Source organism: Carcharhinus amblyrhynchos, chromosome 14 (genome assembly GCF_965287045.1).
Source record: "Carcharhinus amblyrhynchos chromosome 14, sCarAmb.v2.hapA, whole genome shotgun sequence".
Taxonomy (NCBI): Eukaryota; Metazoa; Chordata; class Chondrichthyes; order Carcharhiniformes; family Carcharhinidae; genus Carcharhinus; species Carcharhinus amblyrhynchos.
In genome coordinates this window covers 1,672,372-1,693,268 of record NC_137337.1, presented here as the reverse complement: position 1 = coordinate 1,693,268, position 20,897 = coordinate 1,672,372, and the positions used below count along the sequence as shown (strand labels likewise).

The following is a 20,897-nucleotide window of genomic DNA, read 5'->3' as shown; positions in this document are numbered from 1 at the left end:
TGGAATGAAATATGTAATTAGGAAACATTGTGAAAAGCTGGAATAGTTTTGCAGCATTGAGGGAATGCAGTGATGGTGCAAAGTATGCACAGGGCTGAGGGGACAACTCTAGTGTTGCCTGTCAGTTCAGAAACATAAACCAAAGCCCCACACACAGTCAAAATGGATTTGCTCATCACTAGGTGGCAGCTCTGTTCAGGCTCTCAGTTTCTGATTGAGCAATTATCTGTTTAATTTACCTGAAAGGGAGCAAACTCATGTAGTGTCTGGAATGGCAGGGCAGTGTGTATCACATGGCATAACTGCAGGTATTCACTACTTTAACATGCAAAATAAGCTCTTTGTCTCATCTCACTTAGACAGTGGCTTTATGCTCAATCCTGTTGTTGACAAGGATTATGCATTTCCATTCAGTTATCTTCCTTATCCACTGTATGTGTACCTGAATTTGTGTTCTGTTATACTTGCTCTGTGTACATCTTGGATTTCTATTCTCTCTTTCCGTGTATCCTCTCTGTCTACATCCCGGATTCCTGTTCCCCTGTATCCTCTCTGTCTACATCCCGGATTTCTGTTCCCCTGTATCCTCTCTGTCTACATCCCGGATTTCTGTTCCCCTGTATCCGCTCTGCCTACATCCCGGATTCCTGTTCCCCTGTATCCGCTCTGCCTACATCCCGGATTCCTGTTCCCCTGTATCCTCTCTGTCTACATCCCGGATTTCTGTTCCCCTGTATCCTCTCTGTCTACATCCCGGATTTCTGTTCCCCTGTATCCGCTCTGCCTACATCCCGGATTCCTGTTTCCCTGTATCTGGTCTGCATACGACCCAGATTTCTGTTCTGCTGTAGCTGCTCTGCGTGCATCCCGGATTTCTGTTCCCTGTAGTTCTGCCTGCATTCCAGAATTCTCTTCCCCTGTATCTGCTCTGCATACATCCTGAATTTCTGTTCCCTGTAGTTCTGCCTCCATCCTGGATTTCTGTTCCCTGTATCTGCTCTGCCTCCATCCTGGATTTCTGAGAGAGGATATTGCTTCACCATTGCCTCAGATGCACTGTGAAGTTTGTCAGCACTGTAAACTACCTGCAGTGGGAAACCTTGCGTGTACTGTGCAGTCACACAAACCAGCCTCCCATTCTTTGACTCTGTGTGCACTTCCCCCTGCCTCGGCAAAGCAGCCAGCATAATTACGGACCCCACACAACTTGGACATTCTCTCTTCTTCCTTTGGGGAAAAAGATACAGAAGTCTGAGGTCACATATCAACCGACTCAAGAACAGCTTCTTCCCTGCTGCTAATAGAGTTTTGAATGGACCTACCTCGCGTTAAGTTGATCTTTGTCTACACCCTAGCTATGACTGTAATACTACATGCTGCAATCTCTCGTTTCCTTCTCTATGAACGGAATGCTTTATTTGTATAGCGTGCAAGAACCAATACTTTCCACTATATTCCAATACATGTGACAATAATAAGTCAAATCAAAGACAAGCAATTGCCTGGAACTGGGCAATCAATATGGCTGATCCCTTTGTGAACTGTCAAGAAAAGAGGTCACATGATGTGATCATTTTTGAAATTTCTATACACAGTTGAGAACTCAGAAGCAGAGCAATGTGCTGATTTATCTCAAACTTGCAAACATTCAACAGCAGGACTGCAGGCTGACAAAGCAATCTGCAACAAAGACCTCCTTGAAGGCTGTTTATCCAGAAACCCCCTTCTGACGCAGCTCTGGGTTTTGAGTCTGGAACTCACATGAACAGATGCCCATTTTGATAGTTCTTAAAGTTGTAAAGCCCCTTGTCTCTGTGTGTGTGAGTGCGTGTACATGTATGTGCATGCCCTGGGTTTGAATGCATGATTAAACTAACTGTCTGATTTAATCTTAGAGAATATGCAGCAAGTCACTTCAAAATTAGACTTCATAGACTAGGCCACAGCCTAGTGTTTTGTTCAGAAAACTTCCTTTCTCTCCCCTTGCCTTCTTCAGGCCATGAACTGAGTGGAGGGGAGTTTAGCACATTCCCTACAGCTTCCTATTGGAATATAACTCCAATCATTGCTTTCTCCTTACAAGGTTTGCCACCGTAAAGTATGACCGTGCAACAAAGAACATCAAGAACCAGTTCATGCATCTGACCAACTACAGCATCAACAAGAAAAGCTGTGACTACGTCAGGTAATATCTGACACTGTACTTGAAAAATTTTGGTGAATTACAAAGCAAGCTTTACTCTCTACCTAACCTTGGGTTGTACCTGTCCTGGGAGTGTTTGATGGGGACAGTGTAGAGGGAACTTTACTCTGTATCTAACCCCGTGCGGTCCCTGTCCTGCGAGTGTTTGATGGGGACAGTGTAGAGGGAACTTTACTCTGTATTGAACCCCATGCTGTACCTGTCCTGATTTAAGTACTCATCTAACTTTCTAAACTTTCGACCTGAGAGCAAAACATCCTAAACCAAAAACTTGCCCAAATTCTACCCTTACCGAAAAAATGTTTTGTATTCACATTGCGCCCTGTCAGTACCTGGAGGGTACAGATTTAAGATAATTGGCAAAAAACCCAGACTGTCTTTCCCGCACAGTGAGTCGTTGTGATGTGGAATGCACTACCTGACAGGAAGGTGGAGGTAGATTAAAAGGAATTTTCAGAAGTGAATTGAATAAATTCTCATGAGCCATTAGGATGGGTGATAAGTGTTGACCTAGGGAGTGACACCCATGATATGTACAAGAATAAAAACACTTGTAAAGGAAAAGTTTACAGGGCTGCTGCAGGGGAGTGGAGCTCATTAGAAATTGTCAAATAGCTTGTGTAGTCACTCTATAAACTGAACAGAATCAATGTGCAGAAGAGAAGATTAAAATCCCAAAGAATATGATTTTTTTTTAGACATATTGTGTTGTAGAAACAGCAAAGCTGTGCCCTGGTGAACTCAATCCTATCTGACCCCAAACTCTTAATGTGGAGAAATTAATTATCTGCCCTGGCTCAGTGGGTGGCATCTCACCTAGGAGTTAGAGGATCACAGGGTTTGCACCCTCCTCCAGACTGACACTTGCAGTACTGAGGGAGTGCTGCAGGATTGGATGTGCCACTTCATGAATGAGATGTTAAATTGTTTTTTTTTAAATTTGATTTATTATTGTCCCACGTATTAATATTCAGTGAAAATACAGTGAGGCTTTCCCCGGCCTCTTAGGTGAATGTAAAAGATTTGATTACACTATTTGAAGAAGCGTAAGAAGAGCCCCGACCATTATTTATCTTTCAACCAACACCTTAAAACAGAGGCCCAGTAATTATCATATTGCTGTTAGTTATACCTTTCTGTGTGTAAATAGTTGTTACCTAACAAGAGTTAATACAGTTCATAAAATACTTAATTGGCTGTAAAGGTGCTTTAGGATGTATTGTAGTTGCAGAGAGTGCCACAGAAATGCAATCTCTATTCCCTGTTGGGCTCTAGAGAAATCACAGTTTGAGTAAGGAACATAGTCCCTGAGTCTGAATGTTACAATAATTGTCCCATGTTGTTCTCTCTTTCCCCAGCTGTGATGACCCAGAAGTGGAGGATTACGGAAATAAGTGGAGCATGAGTGCAATGCTACGGTATCTGAAGCAGGAAGGAACAGACACAGTTGGTGAGTGGTGTCCCTTGTGGCATGTGTAGCCCAGTTATCTTGTATATTGCTACTGGAGCATTTATAAAATTCCATCCTTTGGTTATCTATCCTTCCCTGCTTGACTAATGGGATCTGGGCATTTACCAGACCCGCCCATCTGTCCTTCAGCCCTAAAACAAGGGTTGTCCACCCACCAGTGATGGGAGAGGTTTTGAATTTGGAACCAGTTTAAGCTGTGCAGTAATGTATGAGGGGCTTGAAATTAGATGTTGACATTGACTTGTCCTCCAAAGTGTCTATATGTGCACCAAGTCTGTAATAGCTTGGCAGTTAAATGTTCTCTGGTGCATTTTCCATGGCAATGCCTCTACCAGTCAAAATCAGCTTTCCAACCAATCAGCACACTCTTATGCAGTATAAATTGTTCCCTGTACTATTGATATTCTTGTGAACTGATCTGATAAGTGCAAGATGAAAAACTTTAGCAACGCATTTTTTTTACAGCAAGAAAAAAGGCGGTTCACGTCGTTGCATTTAGAAGTAGGAAAAAGTTGCATTCAAGAGAATGTTTTGTCTGGTGCTGCAGTTACTATATTTGATGGGACTGGCAAGTGCATTTTATAGACTTCGGAAAGTGGCTGATTCTATTGTGTCTCTTCTTTCTCTGTGCAGTTTTGATGGCTCAGATTGAGGACCTCATCATCAAGGCACTCATTGCAGCAGAGCTGCACATTGCCTCTGCTTCCAAAATGTTTGTGCCTCACAGAGGCAACTGCTTCGGTAAGTTTCAGATGCTGCATGAAGTTTACTTTGAAATGAGCCTTGAATAAATTTCCACAAGTGTTTGCATTTTTGGAGTCTTCATGGAAGTTCTCTCACTCGAGGCTCAGAAAAATCCTGATGTCCCTGCTTGTTGTTTTATATAATGATGGGTCATGGAAAGAGGCCATTTACCCAAACAAGTTTTTCCAAGCTCCTTGAATTAGTTGTCCTGTTAGTCCCAACACTCTGCTCTCTCTGTGGAAATGTTTCTTTTTCAAGTATATATCTAACTAGAGTCAAGTTGTAATCGAGCAGAGCTTGACAGGGAAAGGTAAAACATGTTTAATTGTTAGGATATAACAAGCAGGGCAGATAAAGGGGAAGTAGTCAATGTGGCATATTTAGATTTGCAAAAAACGTTTGATAAGGTGCCACACAAAAGGTGACAATGCAAGAGTAGAGCTTATGGTATTGGAGGTGACATTTTAGTAAGATAAAGGATTTACTAACAAACAGTTGGGAAATCTATCATCGGATTTCTGACCAGGCTGTGAAAATTGGCAGCGCATAGTGAATTCGGGCCACCCCTGAATGACATGTTGTGAACCAGGCTGGTCTGTGAAATTAACAAGGTGACACTCCAAAAAAAATTATTGGCAGAACCCAATGAGGATCTAAAGAAGGCCATTCAGATAGCTCTGTTGTTGGAGAGTGCTGAGAAAGGAGCTCGGGAACTACACCTAACTTCAGTTAGCAGTGTCCTCGATTTGGGGGCGGGGAGCCTTATGCACCATCTATCTTTCAATTGAGAAGGACGGTATCAGTAAATATCCTATCATCACTGGAACATCACATTGCCCAGGCGGTGTGAGGTAACTTGGAGGAGGCTTCGGGCCTAGACTCATTTGGCAGGAAAAATTCCCACCTGGGGCAAAACAAAATGGCAGCATAATTCAGGGTTACAGGCCACTTCAATAAAGAGGCAGAGAGCTGGATACTTTATACAGACTGCTTTATTGCTTATCTGAGGCCAATAATGTTGCGATGACCTGAATGTCCCAGTTTCCTTCATTACCGTGCGAAGCAAGATGGTCTAGTGGTAGTAGGCTAGACTATTAATCTAGAAACTCAGCTACTGTTCTGGGGGCCCAGGTTTGAATCCTGCCACGGCAGATATCTGAAATTAAGAAACTACTGATGATGATAAAAGCATTGTCAATTGTCAAAAAGCCCATCTGGTTCATTAATATCCTTTAGGGAAGGAAATCTAATGTCCTTACCTGGTCTGGCCTACATATGACTCCAGAGCCAAAGCTATGTGGTTGACTCTCGACTGCCTCTGAAATAGCCTAGCAAATCACTCATCTGTATCAGCGTTTCGAGAAAGCAGCTCATCACCACCTTCTCAAGGGCAAAAAGAGTTGGGCGATAAATACTGACCAGTCACCGACGTCCGTGTCCCAAAAAATAATTTTAAAAAACACACAAATGTGTCTAAGACGATGGAAGCTATCATGAAGGTCCCAAGACTAGAAAGTGTGTCCCAATTGAGGTCGTTTTGGGACTTAGTAATTACTACGGCAAGTTCATTCCAGTGATGGTGTTGAAACCAGTGCTGGGAAAAGAGCAATCATGGAAGTGGACCAAAGAATGTGAGACGGTCTACCTGGCTGTAAAGCAATCTCTTTTTCCATGGGAATGGCTCCAATCACCATGGCAGCAAATTCTATTGACTTTGATCCAGTTGAAGGTCAGATGCTCTTCGTGGTAGTGGTAGTGGATGCCCACTCCAAATGGCTGGAGTTCGTGGCTATGAAGTCCCTATTGGTGGAGGCAGCACAAGACAAATTTGATGAGATATTGTCTGATTTGACAATCCAGAACAAGTGGTCAGTGACAATGGACCCCAGCTTGTGGCACAAAACTTGGCTGAGTACATGGAGCACCCTGGAATCAGACATGAGGTCAGTATCTCAGACTCAAGACATCACTGCAGGAATTCCTCAGGGTGATGTCCAAGGCCCGACCATCTGCAGCTGCTTCATCAATGATCTTTCCTCTGTCATAAGATCAAAAGTGTGGGCATGCTTGCTGATTGCAATGTTTGCTGCTGATTGCACAATGTTCAGCACCATTCACAACTCTCCAAATACTGGAGCAGTCTGTGTCCAAATTCAGAAAGAGCTTGGCAATGCCCAGGCTTGGGCTGATAAGTGGTAAGTAACATTAGCGCTACACAAGCCAGGCAATGACCAGCTCCAACAAATAAGAATTGAACTATCACCCCTTGATATTCAATGGCAACACATTTGCTGAATCCTCCACTATCAACATCCTGGGGAGTACTATTATATATTTAAATGGGTGCATGGTTGCTTTACAAACTGATCATATGATTATTTGGTAATGTATTAAGTTGTGTGCAGAGGCTGCTGTTTTACTTTTAGTTTTACTCTGTACAGGCAAGACCTGCTGTTATCAGTTTGAATCTACATGTGCAAACCACATCTTTTTGTTTAAAACCCACAACCTCTAACATAGTTAGGATATTACAAAAAGAAAATTGGCCTCATGTCGGGATTTTGCTTGATTGAGAAAGATGCTAAGGAGAAGACAAAATCATTGTTGGTCTGAGCAATTTGAATAATAGAAGTTGGGGGAGAAGCAACAACAGAATTAAAAATTGAAATGCCAGCGAAGAAAGACTCAAGTAAGAAAAAGCTCTGTGTGATTTTAAGAGGGTTTTTTTGTCCGATCAGAGGTGGTGAGATTCCAGGCAGTATCTGGCATGTTTGAAAAGTGGAATCAGTGCTTTGCTGTATGGCTGGGGCCTTTTCAAAAAGAATCGAGTCATTGATCTCCAGGGTTTAAAGGGGAGAGTACTGGGAAGATGGTTAAAAAATGAATCAACTGAACAGCCTCAAATTGCCAATACTTGCAAGAGAAATGGCAGTTCCGTTAGGATCCACAGGCCCTTTCAATGAAGAAAATGAATCATGGAGTTCCTATGCAGTTTCAGTACATTGTGGAATAGAATAACATTGAAAGTGAGTTGCTTGTATCAACTTTTATCAGTGCAATAGGAAGAAAAGCCTTTGTTTTCCTTCATAATGTGGTTAATCCAGCAAAGCCAGGAACCAAAACATATGATGACTTGACAAAGATCCTCAAAGCATTACTGTTCAAAGCCAATGATCATCGGAGAACTGTTCAGGTTCCACTAAAGGATTCAAGTGGAAGGCAAAAACATTGCTCAGCTTATGACAACCTTAAAAAGGCTAGCCCAACATCGTGAAGTCGGTGAGTCGTCAGAAGGTTCTGTTCACGATCGTTTAATTTCTGGCCTCCAAAATGAGGCTATCCAAAGAAATGTGCTTACTCAACATGCTTTGACCTTAAAGACTGCAGTAGGAATTGCAGTGTTGATGGAACTGGCTGCTAAAGAGGCTTCACAATTTGATGCAGAAATGAAGATCCACAATTTGGGAACTGCCCATAAGTTGAAACAGAAACCAGCATGTCACAGGTGTGCCAAAATGGGCTGTTCAGTGAGTGAATGCTGGAGCAAAGATAGACAATGCAAGAACTGTAGCAAAATGGGTCACATTGGAAAAGCTTGTTGGGGCTAGGCGAGCTTCCCCTGAGAAGAATATTCAGAAGTATCATCTGGATATCTTCAAGAAGGAAAACAAGCTGCATTTTATAAAAGAATTTACAACGTGGAAGAAAAGAATTACGACTATGAGAAGAGAATGTCCAGTGATATGATGAAGAGTTCCAACTGATCATCTTATCCATACAGGGTAAATCATATGGATTCTGGGTGATTCCAAAGTTAAGTGGACAATCTATTAAGATGGAGGTAGGTGCAGGTGCTGCTTGCTGTATCTTTAATTCCTGAGACTACATACCAACAAAGCTGAAGTATCTTCATTTAAAACCAGCTGATATTTTAAGAGCAAACGTGAGAGGTAATGCTGTTAAAAGGTTACATCATGACCATCATTGAGTTGAATGGACAAACAGTGGAGTTGCCTCTCCATCTGGTCCATGGTAATTTTCCAGTTCTATTTGGGAGATCGTGGTTGGAGAAAATAAAGCCAACTGTCAGAACAGACCTATAGCACCTTCTGGATATTCAGCAAAAAGATCTTTCATAAGCATATTTACAGATCTTTCACAGTAACTTCATTGCAGTGTTAATGTGAGCCTACCTGTGACACTAATAAATACATTTAAACACACAAGTGTAGCCACTGATTCTCAGCCATTGCTTATGTTCATTACTCATCAAGGTCTTTTTCATTATTAAAGATTGCCTTTTGGAATAACATCTGATTCTAGATGTTCAAAATGAAGAAAAAGTGGGACAGTGTCAATTCTATGCACGAATAAGAAATCCACCATGATAGGCTCCTTTATACCCTTGAGAATGGCCTAAAATGCCATGGCAATGATTGCATGTAGATTTTTCTGGTTTGAGGAATATATGTTCTTCGTAATTGATGCACAAAATGACCAGATGTTGTTATCACGAGATCTACTACAACTGAAGAAATTATATAAAAAAAATTTAAAAGTTTGCAAAATTGCTTCAGGAAGTGTAATGGAGAACATGCCCCTGTCTACGTCAATGGAGACAAAATGGAAATGGTCGAGAGCTTCAAGTTTTTAGGTGTCCAGATCACCCACAACCTGTCCTGGTACCCCCATGCTGACACTATAGTTAAGAAAGCCCAACAATGCCTCTACTTCCTCAGAAGACTAAGGAAATTTGCATGTCAGCTATGACTCTCACCAGCTCCTAAAGGTGCACCATAGAAAGCATTCTTTTTTGTTGTATCACAGCTTGGTATGGCTTCTCTTCCTTTTTAGCTTCTATAGCCAATCGGGTTTGTTTCTTTGGTCCCTGGCATTCACCTGCATCTTCATTGCTTGATCCCTTCTTTTGCTGTGTCTTTCTTGTGCCCCTCAGGTTTTTCAGATTTATTCTGCTTCCCAGATTTGTTCTGTTTCAAGACTGCAAGAAACTACAAAAGGTGGTGAATGTAGCCCAACCCATCTTGCAAACCAGTCTCCCATCCATTGAACTCTATCTACACATCCCACAGCTCGGCAAAGCAGCCAGCATAATTAAAGACTCCATGCACCCTGGACATTCTCTCTTCCACCTTCTTCTGTCGGGAAGAACGGACAAAAGTCTGAGGTCGTGTACCAACTGAATGAGGAACGACTTCTTCCCTGCTGCCATCAGACTTTTGAATGCATTAATGCCACCTTGCATTAAATTGATCTTTCTCTGCACCCTAGCTATGATTATAGCACTACATTCTGCGCTCTCTCCTTTCCTCCTCAATGATGTGGAGATGCCGGCGTTGGACTGGGGTGGACATAGTAAAGTCTCACAACACCAGGTTAAAGTCCAACAGGTTTATTTGGAATCATGATCTTTTGGAGTGCTGCCCCTTCATGAGGTGAGTGGAGAGGTAGGTTCACAAAGGCAAAGATACAATTGCAAGATAATTACAGATTGGAATGTGAAGAACGGTTGAAATGCAAGTCTTTACAGGTACAGACAGTACGAGTAGAGAGAGATATAACCGCAGTTTAAATAGGTGTGAATTGTCTCAAGCCAGGACAGAGAATAGGATTTTGCAAGTCCAGGCCAAATTGTGGAGTCTTTCTGTGCTTTACTCTCTGCCACTCTCTCGCTGTTCACCTCTCTGTCTCCATGTTGCTCTGTCCCTTTTACTGCTTCTTTATCCCTCTCTCACCCTCCCTCTGCTCCTCTCTCTTTCTGTTGTCTCTTTTTCTCTTCTGCTCCTATCTGTCTCCACTTACCAATCTTTGGGTTGCCCTATTTTGTTCTCTTTCTCCCTCCTTCCTCTCCTGTCAAGCGCTGTATTGATAAAGCACCTTTCTCTGTGACTTTGACCTTTCCAGTAAGCTGAAGAAGGACAGATGACTTGTATGCAGACTAACCCTTGACTTATGATTATGAAGCAGAACCGGATAATGAAAGTCATTGTCGAAGGATTAGCTCCCATCTCGATTTCCTGTCAAGCTTTATCATTGTTCAATCACAGTCTATGCTGCTGCAGCCCACTTCTGGACATTTTCAGCTGTTGCAAACTGCAGGGGATCAGAGAGTACTAGAAAGCTTACCAGCATTTATTTAGCCCTATTAATGTAATTAAAAACTCCCAAGATATTTTGTAGGTGGGTTATCGGATCAAAGTTGACATCAAGCCACATGAAATGTTAGAATAAGTGACCAAAAGCTTAGTTTTAATGAATTTGTTAAAGGGAAAGTTGAGGGAATGTTTATGGAGGGAGTTCCAGAGCTTGAGATGCAGGCAGCTGACGGCGCAGCTGCCAAAGATGGATTGATTAAAATCTGGGGTGTGCAAGAGGCAGACATATTGGAGAATTGTAGGACTGGAAGAGGTTAGAACATAAGAAATAGGAGCAGGAGTAGGCCATCTAGCCCTTCGAGCCTGCTCCGCCATTCAATAAGATCATGGCTGATCGGAAGTGGATCAGTTCCGCTTTCTCCCCATAACCCTTAATTCCCTTGTCTATCAGAAATCTATCTACCCGTGACTTAAATATATTCAATGAGGTAGCCTCCACCACTTCAACAGGCAGAGAATTCCAGAGATTTACCACCCTTTGAGTGAAGAAGTTCCTCCTCAACTCCATTCTAAACTGCCCCCCCCCCACCTTATTTTGAGGCTGTGCCCTCCAGATCTGTTTTCTTTTCTAAGCATAAAGAATTTCTCTACCTCTACCCTATCTAGCCTCTTCATTATCTTGTAAGTCTCTATAAGATCCCCCCTCAGCGTTCTAAACTCTATCGAGTACAGGCCCAGTCTATTCAATCTCTCTCCATAAGCTAACCCCTCATCTCCGGTATCAGCCTGGTGAACCTTCTCTGTACTCCCCCCAAGGCCAATATATCCTTTCACAAATAAGAGGACCAAAACTGCACACAATACTCCAGCTGCGGCCTCACCAGTGCCCTGTACAGTTGCAGCAAGACCTCCCTGCTTTTATATTCTATCCCCCCTCGCGATAAAGGCCAGCATTCCATTCGCCTTCTTGATCACCTGCTACACCTGCAGACTGGGTTTTTGCAATTCGTGCACAAGGACCCCCAGGTCCCCCTGCACTGTACCGTGCTGCAGCTTTTCACCCTTTAAATAATAATCTCTCCTACTATTATTTCTACCAAAGTGGATAATCTCACATTTGCTAACATTGTACTCCATCTGCCAGGTCCTCGCCCACTCACTCAACCTATCCAGATCAGTGTCGATGCTGATAGGTTGTTGCTCTGGCTGAAGAGTTTTGAGTTAGGAAGTACAGACTCCGAAGGCTACATATAGAAAAACTCTTAGAACCCTGATGAAAAGAATATTCTTTGTAACAATTGCGAGGTTTATTTTGGGACTCGCAAACTATCTTTAAATGTAGGGTCAATGACAGGAATCATCTGACCTGTTCTGCTGTCCACCTGACTGTAAACCTGGCTGATTGGAGATCAAAAGAAGGCTTAGATTGTTTTACTGAGAAGAAGATGCAAGGTATATAAACTCAGCAGTCTCTGAGTTTATAATGTGTGGACCCTGACTCTGAGGATTGTAAACAGTTCTGTTTTAATCTCTTTCTGAGATGAAAGAGATTCATAGAACATAGAACATTACAGCTCAGAACAGGCCCTTCGGCCCACGATGTTGCGCCGACCAGTTAAAAAACAATGACTCTCTAACCTAAACCAAACCCTTTCCATCCATAAACCTATCCACGGATCTCTTAAACGCCCCCAAACTAGGCGCATTTACAACTGCAGCAGGCAGGGCATTCCAATCCCTCACCACCCTCTGGGTAAAGAACCTACCCCTGACATCTGTCCTATAACTACCCCCCCTTAATTTAAAGCCATGCCCCCTCGTGCTAGCTTTCTCCATTCGAGGAAAAAGGCTATCACTGTCCACCCTATCTAAACCTCGAATCATCTTGTATGTTTCAAAAAGGTCCCCTCGTAGCCGCCTTCTTTCTAACAAAAACAACCTCAAATCCCTCAGTCTCTCCTCGTAGGACCTCCCCTCCATACCAGGCAACATCCTGGTAAACCTCCTCTGCACCCTCTCCAAAGCCTCCACATCTTTCCTATAATGTGGGGACCAGAACTGCACACAATACTCCAAGTGCGGCCACACCAGAGTTTTGTACAGTTGCAACATGACGCTGCGGCTCCTAAATTCAATCCCCCTACCAATAAACGCCAAGACGCCGTATGCCTTCCTAACATCCCTATCTACTTGATTCCCAACTTTCAGGGATCTATGTACACATACACCTAGATCCTTCTGTTCATCCACACTATTCAGAGTCCTACTGTTAGCCCTATACTCTACACATCTGTTATTCCTGCCAAAGTGAATCACCTCACACTTTTCCGCATTAAACTCCATCCTCCACCTCTTGGTCCAGCTCTGCAACTTGTCCAAGTCTCCCTGTAGACTAAGACACCCTTCCTCACTATCTACCACACCTCCGACTTTGGTGTCATCAGCAAATTTACTAATCCACCCAACTGTACCCTCATCCAGATCATTTACAAACAGCAGTGGCCCCAAAACAGATCCCTGAGGCACACCACTCGTAACTGAACTCCATGTCGAATACTTACCATCAACAACCACCCTCTGTCTCCTATCCGCCAGCACATTCCTAATCCAATTTCCCAGATCACCCTCAGTCCCATACATCTGCAATTTCTGCAGAAGCCTTCCATGGTGAACCTTATCAAATGCCTTACTAAAGTCCATATATACCACGTCAACTGCCTTACCCCCATCCACCTCTTTGGTCACTTTCTCAAAAAACTCAATAAGGTTAGTAAGGCACAACCTACCCGCCACAAAACCATGCTGACTATCTCTAATCAATTCATTACCCTCCAAATAACTATAAATCCTATCCCTAATAATTTTTTCTAAAACCTTGCCCACAACAGAAGACTCACCGGTCTATAATTCCTGGGGAAGTCTCTGTTCCCCTTCTTAAACAATGGGACAACATTCGCTAACCTCCAATCTTGCACTATACTGGTGACCAACGACGACCTGAAGATCAGAGCCAGAGGCTCTGCAATCGCCTCCCTTGCCTCCCAGAGAATCCTAGGGTAAATCCCGTCCGGCCCAGGGGACTTATCTATTTTCAAACCCTCAAGAATAACTAGCACATCCTCCTTATCAACATAAGCCTCCTTTTTCTTTTTAACCAGCGAATCAACTTTCCTAGTGCACCACGGTTCCCTAGCTTGACCAATTCCTCCTTGCCTGACAGGGACATACATATCAAGGACTCGCAGTAGCTGCTCCTTGGAAAAAACTCCACATTTTGGACGTTCCGAGACCCTGTAGTCTCCTAGTCCAACCTATGCTGCCTAATTACCCTTCCCCCAGCTAAAACTACTGACCCGAGGTTCATGCCTATCCCTTTCCATCACTAAGGTGAACGTAACTGAATTGTGGTCACTATCACCAAAATGCACCCCAACTTCCAAGTCTAGCACCTGGTCTGGCTCATTTCCCAGCACCAAATCCAATATAGCCTCACCTCTAGTTGGCCTATCAACATACTGAGTCAAGAAACCTTCCTGCACGCTTTGTACAAGAACTGACCCCTCTAATGAGCTAGAGCTATAGCTATTCCAATCAATATTAGTAAAGTTAAAGTCCCCCATAACAATTACCCTATTACTTTCACTCCTATCCAGGATCGTCTCCGCAATCCTTTCCTCAACCTCTCTAGAACTTTTAGGAGGTCTATAAAAGACTCCCAACAGGGTGACCTCTCTCCTATTTCTAACCTCAGCCCATACTACCTCAACAGACAAGTCCTCATCAAACTTCCTCTCTGACACCGTGATACAATCCTTGACTAATAATGCTACCCCTCCCCCCCTTCTACCTCCTTCTCTACTCCTACTGAAGCATTTGAACCCCGGAACCTGCAACAACCATTCCTGACCCTGCTCTATCCATGTCTCTGAAATGGCCACAACATCAAAGTCCCAGGTACTGATCCACGCTGCTTCGGCTCTCTTGGATAGCTAACCAGCATTTCTAGCTAGGTTTCACCTTGAGGGGAAGAGGGCCGAGGAAGCTTTGCGGTCAGCAGTTTTCTTCTTTACAAATCAATGAATTTCATGGACAGACAGCAAGTTTTGTATGGTTAGAGAGAAAAGACTGCTTAACTTTGCAAGCTATCAAAGCTGCATACAAAAGGGAGACTGTCTCTCGTCAAAGAAAAATGCATCCTGGAATCTTCTGTGGATTCTGAGAGAAGTTCTCTGGCAAAGCTGATGAAAGAACAATCTTTGAACAGTCTATGCTGCTGGCGATCGAAACACTCTGAAAACTGAGGGAAGTGCCTCGAGGTGGTCACTTGAAGTAACTAATCAATGAAACGGGAGTGCAGGAATCTGTTGGAAGGACTATGGATATTTGCTACAAGGACTGTAATTTTGTGGGGAGTATGATGAGTATAAGGCAAATGTTCCACTCTGTAGCTTAGTGTAAGCTGCCTGCAAAAAGGGAGCAGTACTTAGTCAATAGTGTTTTAGTCATTTGTTACAGTGAAAGTTTTGAAATGTGAAATTTTGCCATGTAATTTTTTCATCTATTAACATTTTGAAGAGATTTAAACTTCCAGTTATTGGTCACCTATAAAGTTTGTAACAGAGGGTTGTGAATCTTTGGAATTCTCTATTCCAGACGACTTAGGTTGCAAGACTAAACTTAATGACAAAGCATCCAAAGGGAATCAAGTCATATGGGGATTAGATGGGCAGTTGAGATTGGTTATCAGCTATAATTTATTGGATGGCAGAGCAATTTCAAGGGTCTTATTTCTTATGTGGAACAATCAAGCTGCTCTCTACAGTGTGTGGAAGAGTGTAAGAATATGTTTGCCTGTGCGTGTTGTGGTTTAGCACGTGAGTGTGAGTATGTACATGCCATTCTCAAAGGAGAGAGTAGAAAGATTGTGAAGGCGTCGGCTAGATGGAAGCTGAGCACAACAGCACAGGACAAAATCCTCTACCCTGTAAGCCCACACTGTAACTCTTCGGAAAGGAAAAATCTAATAAATGAAAAGATAATGCTGCAACTATACAGAACCTTGGTGAGACCACATTTGGAATATTGTGTGCAGTTCTGGTCACCTCGCTATAAGAAGGATGTGGAAGCATTGTAGAGAGTGCAGAGGAGATTTACCAGGATGCTGCCTGGTTTGGAGGGTAGGTCTTATGAGGTAAGGTTGAGGAAGCTAGGGCTTTTCTCTTTGGAGCGGATGAGGATTTAATAGAGGTTTATAAGATGATGAGGGGGACTGAGAGTGGACGTGCAGAGACTATTTGCTCAGGTGGATGTAGCTGTTACTAGGAGTATAACTATAAGGTTCATGGTGGGAGATATAGGAGGGATGTCTGGGGTAGATTCTTCACTCAGAGAGTGGTTGGGGTGTGGAATGGACTGCCTGCTGTGATTGTGGAGTCGGACACTTTGGGAACTTTCAAGCGGTTATTGGATAGGCACATGGAGCACACCAGAATGATAGGGAGTGGGATAGCTTGATCCTGGATTTGGACGTAGCTTGGCACAACTTCGAGAGCCTGAGGGCCTGTACTGTTCTATGTTCTATAAAGAAACGCAAAGAAAGAAAACTCCTGTCAGGTTCTGGTTGGGAGCCAAGCTTTAGATGGTTTGCTTTGAGTGTGTGGCTTTGGATAACTTGCCTCACATGGTGACAAGCTGACCCACTTATTAAAGACAGGATCTATAGGCACTTAGAGATGCAAGGACTGATTAGGGACAGTCAGCATGGCTTTGTGAGTGGAAAATCATGTCTCACAAATTTGAGATTTTTGAAGGGGGAACTAAGAAGGTGGATGAGGGCAGTGCAGTTGTTGTTGTCTACATGGACTTTAGCAAGGCCTTTGACAAGCATTAACAAGGCCTTTAACAGCATGGTAGGTTGTTGCGTAAAGTTAAATCTCACAGGATCCAGGGTGAGGTATCTAAATGGATACAAAATTGGCTTCTTGGCAGAAGCCAGAGGGTGGATTATAGAGAGTTGTTTTTCAAACTGGAGGCCTGTAACCAGCGGTGCGCCTCAGGCATCAGTGCTGGGCCCACTGTTACTTGTCATTTATATTAATGATTTGGATGAGAATATAGGGAGCATGGTTAGTAAGTTTGCAGATGACACCAAGATTGACAGCATAATGGACAGTGAAGGAAGTTATCTCCAGCTGCAAAGGGATCTTGATCAATTGGGCTAGTGGGCTGACGAATGGCAGATGGAGTTTAATTTAGACAAACGCAAGGTGATATCTTTTGGTAGATTGAACCAGGGCAGGACTTAATCAGTTAATGGTAAAGTGTTGGAGAGTTACAGAACAGAGAGATTTAGGGGTATATGTTCATAGCTCCTTGAAATTGGAGTCACAGATGGACAGAGTGGTGAAGAAGGCATTCAGCATGCTTGGTTTCATCGATCAGAACATTGAATACAGGAGTTGGGACGTCTTGTTGAAGTTGTACAACTCATTGGTAAGGCCACACTTGGAATACTGTGTGTAATTCTGGCCACCCAATTATAGAGAGGATGTTATTAAACTAGAAAGAGTGTAGAAAAGATTTACTAGAATGCTGCTGGGACTTGATGGATTGAGTTATAAAGAGAGACTGGATAGATTGGGACTTTGGGAGCATAGGAGGCTGAGGGGTGACCTTTTAAAGTCTATAAAATAATGAGGGGGATAGACAAGATAGGTAGTCGATATCTTTTTCCAAAGGTAGGGGGGTCTAAAACTAGACGGAGTGGGGTAGCTTGATCTTGGGTTTGGACATAGCTTGGCACAACATCGTGGGCTTGAAGGGCCTGTACTGTGCTGTGCTGTTCTATGTTCTATAGGTTTAAGGTGAGAGGGGAGAGATACAAAAGTGTCTAGAGGGGCAATTTTTTCACACAGAGGGTAGTGAGTGTCTGGAACAAGCTGCCAGAGGTAGTAGTAGAGGCAGGTACAATTTTGTCTTTTAAAAAGCATTTAGATAGTTACATGGGTACGATGGGTACAGAGGGATATGGGCCAAATGCCGGCAATTGGGATTAGTTTAGGGGTTTTAAAAAAAAGGGTGGTATGGACAAGTTGGGCTGAAGGGCCTGTTTTCATGCTGCAAACCTCTATGTATCTATGACTTGTGGCAGAAGCTATTTCTCAGTTCCCTGCGAAGCCTGCTTGCCCTGCTGTTTTGAGAGTCTGAGGCCAGTTATCCCCCTGCCTCCATTGCTTTCCAGAAATGACCAAAAGCTGGCTCAGGAAATTCTCTGCTCCTTATTCCCCGTACTGCTTGTTTATTTTATAAACTGCTGGCAAATTGCTTTTTTTCCTTAAGGTTTTATTAATTTGTTTATAGATTGGTGGGTTTTCCACCTGAATCAGAGCCTGTACTTTTTGACCTCCTTGTGCTGAGGCCAGATTTTTCTCCTCACCATTAATTACAGGAGAAAGTCATTTGTCCTTTCCCTTACTTGCTTAAGTTTTTCTCTCTCTCTTTCTCTCTCCATTGCAATTGACACCCGAGGGTTTGCTTTCCCCATTCCTTTCTTGCTTTGGGCCACTTGTGACTATTAGCAGGAGGATTGTTAACTAGTAGCAAAAGCTGAGAGTGTCGCAGAGGGTTTGTGCCTGTGATTAAACTTGACTGCAGAACACATGAGATCCTGTCCTTAAGGTGTTGCAAGGAAGGTGAAACTTGGACTCCCTCATTTGCTGGATGAAATATACACTAGCACAAATAGCCTTGAGATGAAATATTCCTTGTTCATTGTGGCTGGGGGCTTCAACCAGACCAAGTTCAAGAGTGACCTACCAAGATACTATCAACACATCTCCTTTCCCACCAGAGGACCAAACAATCCTCAGCCACTGCTACACAAACATGCCTACCGCTCTATTGGCCGTCCACACGTTGGTAAATCAGACCACAAAGCTGTGCTCCTGCTCTTGGCTTACAGGCAAAAACTGAAAGAGGAGTCTGATTTTAAAAAAAAGTCGTACAATGTTGGTCTGAGGAATCAGATGATCTCCTTTGGCACTGCTTTGAGTCGGTGGACTGATCAATATTTAAGAACTCAGCAATCAACCTGAATGAGTACGCCATGACAGTAACTAACTTCATTAAGTGCACAGAAAACTGTGTCAGAGAAGCTAATCCGTGTGTTTCCCAAGCAGAAACCATGGACGAACAGGGATATCCATTGCTTGAAGTCCAGGTCTGAGGTGACCCTGATGTATACAAAAAATCCGGATACAATCTACAGAAAATCATCAAAAGTGTCAAAAGACATGCAGGACCAAGCTGGAGTCCCAGGCTAGCTATATAAACACCCAACGATTATGGCAAGGTCTGCACGATGTAACAGGCTACAAAATAAAGATATGTAGAAGTGCCGGCAACAATGCACCCCATCCAAATGAGTTCAACACATTCTGTGCCCATTTTGAGCAAGAGGTCAGCAAGAGGATGTCTATTGTTCTGAAAGGACATAACATAAGAACATAAGAAATAGGAGCAGGAGTAGGCCATCTAGCCCCTCGAGCCTGCCCCGCCATTCAATAAGATCATGGCTGATCTGTCGTGGCTCAGTTCCACATTCCCGCCCTCTCCCCATAACCCTTAATCCCCTCGCTTATCAAAAACCCATCAACCCGCGTCTTAAAAATATTTAGCGAGGCAGCCTCCACCACCTCAACGGGCAGAGAATTCCAGAGATTCACCACCCTTTGAGTGAAGAAGTTCCTCCTCAACTCCGTTCTAATCCGCCCCCCCTTTATCTTGAGGCTGTGCCCCCTAGTCCTACTGTCCTTTCTGAGTGGGAAGAGTCTCTCCACTTCTATCCTATCCATCCCATTCATCATCTTGTACGTCTCAATGAGATCTCCCCTCATTCTTCTAAACTCTAACGAGTACAAGCCTAGTTTATTCAGCCTCTCCTCATAGCTCAACCCCCTCAACTCCGGTATCAGCCTAGTAAACCTCCTCTGCACTCCCTCCAAGGCCAAAATATCCTTGCGTAAGTACGGCGCCCAAAACTGCACACAGTACTCCAGCTGCGGCCTCACCAATGCCCTATACAGCCGCAGCAAGACCTCCCTAGCCTCAGCCAGAACCAATATCCGAGGTCACCGTTGCAGACATCAGATCAGCCTTCTTGAAAGTCAACCCATGGACAGTGACTGGCCTGGATGGGGTACCTAGATGAGCACTTAGATTCTCTGTGGACCAGCTGATGGGGTTATTAACAGACATCTTTAACTCTCCTTACACCGATCTGAGGTCTCTATCTGCTTTAAGAAGATGGCCATCATCTCTGGAGCAAAGGAAAGCCAGGCAGCGTGTCTTAATGACTATGATCTGGTGGCTGTGACATCCATCAATGTGAAAGTGCTTCAAAAGAGTAGTCATGGCATACATCAACACCGGTCTCCCAGATTGCCTGGATCCACTAAGGTTTGTCTATTGCACAACAGGTACACAGCAGACACCATCTCACTGGCCCTACACTCAACCCTGGAACACCTGGATAACAAAAAACATTTATGTTAGTCCCCTATTTATTGACTACAGCTCAGGCTTCAACACAATTGTTCTGACAAAATTCATCTCCAAAACTTTGTGGCCTGGGGCTTGGCTCTTCCCTCTGACTGGATCCTGAACTTCCTAACCCTCAGACCGCAATCAATAAGGATAAGCAGCATCTCCTCCACGATTATCCTCAACACCGGTGCCCCACAAGGCTGTGTCCTCAGTCCCTCACTATATTCCTTATACGTGTATGACTGTGTGGCCAAATTACTCTCCGCCTCCATTTTCAAGTTTGCTGATGACATCACCATAGTTGGTCAAATTTCACACAGTGACGAGACAGAGTAGAGGAAGGAGAGAGAGAAACTGGTGAACTGGTGCGGCAACAATAATCTCTCACTCAATGTCAACAGAATGAAGGAGATGGTCATCGACTTCAGGAAGCTTAGTAGAGGACATGCCCCTGTCTACGTCAATGAGGATGACGTGGAAATGGTTGCGAGCTTCAAGTTTCTAGGTATTCAGATCACCGACAACCTGTCCTAGCCCCTCCACAACAATGCTACAATTAAGAAAGACCAGCGATGCTTCTTTCTCAGGAGGCTAAGGAAATGTGGCATGTCCATTATGACTCTCTCCAATTCTTGCAGATACATCCAGAAAGGATGCTTTTTGTGGTGTATCACAGCTTGGTGTGGCATCTACTCTGACCAAGATCCCAAGAAACTACAAAGGATTGTGAACATAGCCCAGTCCATTATGCAAACCAGCCTCCTATCCATTGACTCCACACTTCCCACTGCCTCAAAAGCCAGCATAGAAAAAGATATAGAAG

General features: G+C 43.6%; 1 protein-coding gene across 4 annotated transcripts in view; it reads left to right on the top strand.

The window, feature by feature from the left end:
• The window catches only part of ttll5 (tubulin tyrosine ligase-like family, member 5), a 291,222-nt gene that overhangs the window by 52,767 nt on the left and 217,558 nt on the right, over positions 1-20,897 (top strand). For all 4 annotated transcript variants that reach the window (XM_080202142.1, XM_080202144.1, XM_080202141.1 and 1 more), the window contains exons 10-12: positions 2,084-2,185; positions 3,562-3,653; positions 4,308-4,415. In XM_080202142.1, the coding sequence (XP_080058268.1) occupies positions 2,084-2,185; positions 3,562-3,653; positions 4,308-4,415 (302 nt within the window). The remainder of the gene's footprint in view (positions 1-2,083; positions 2,186-3,561; positions 3,654-4,307; positions 4,416-20,897) is intronic.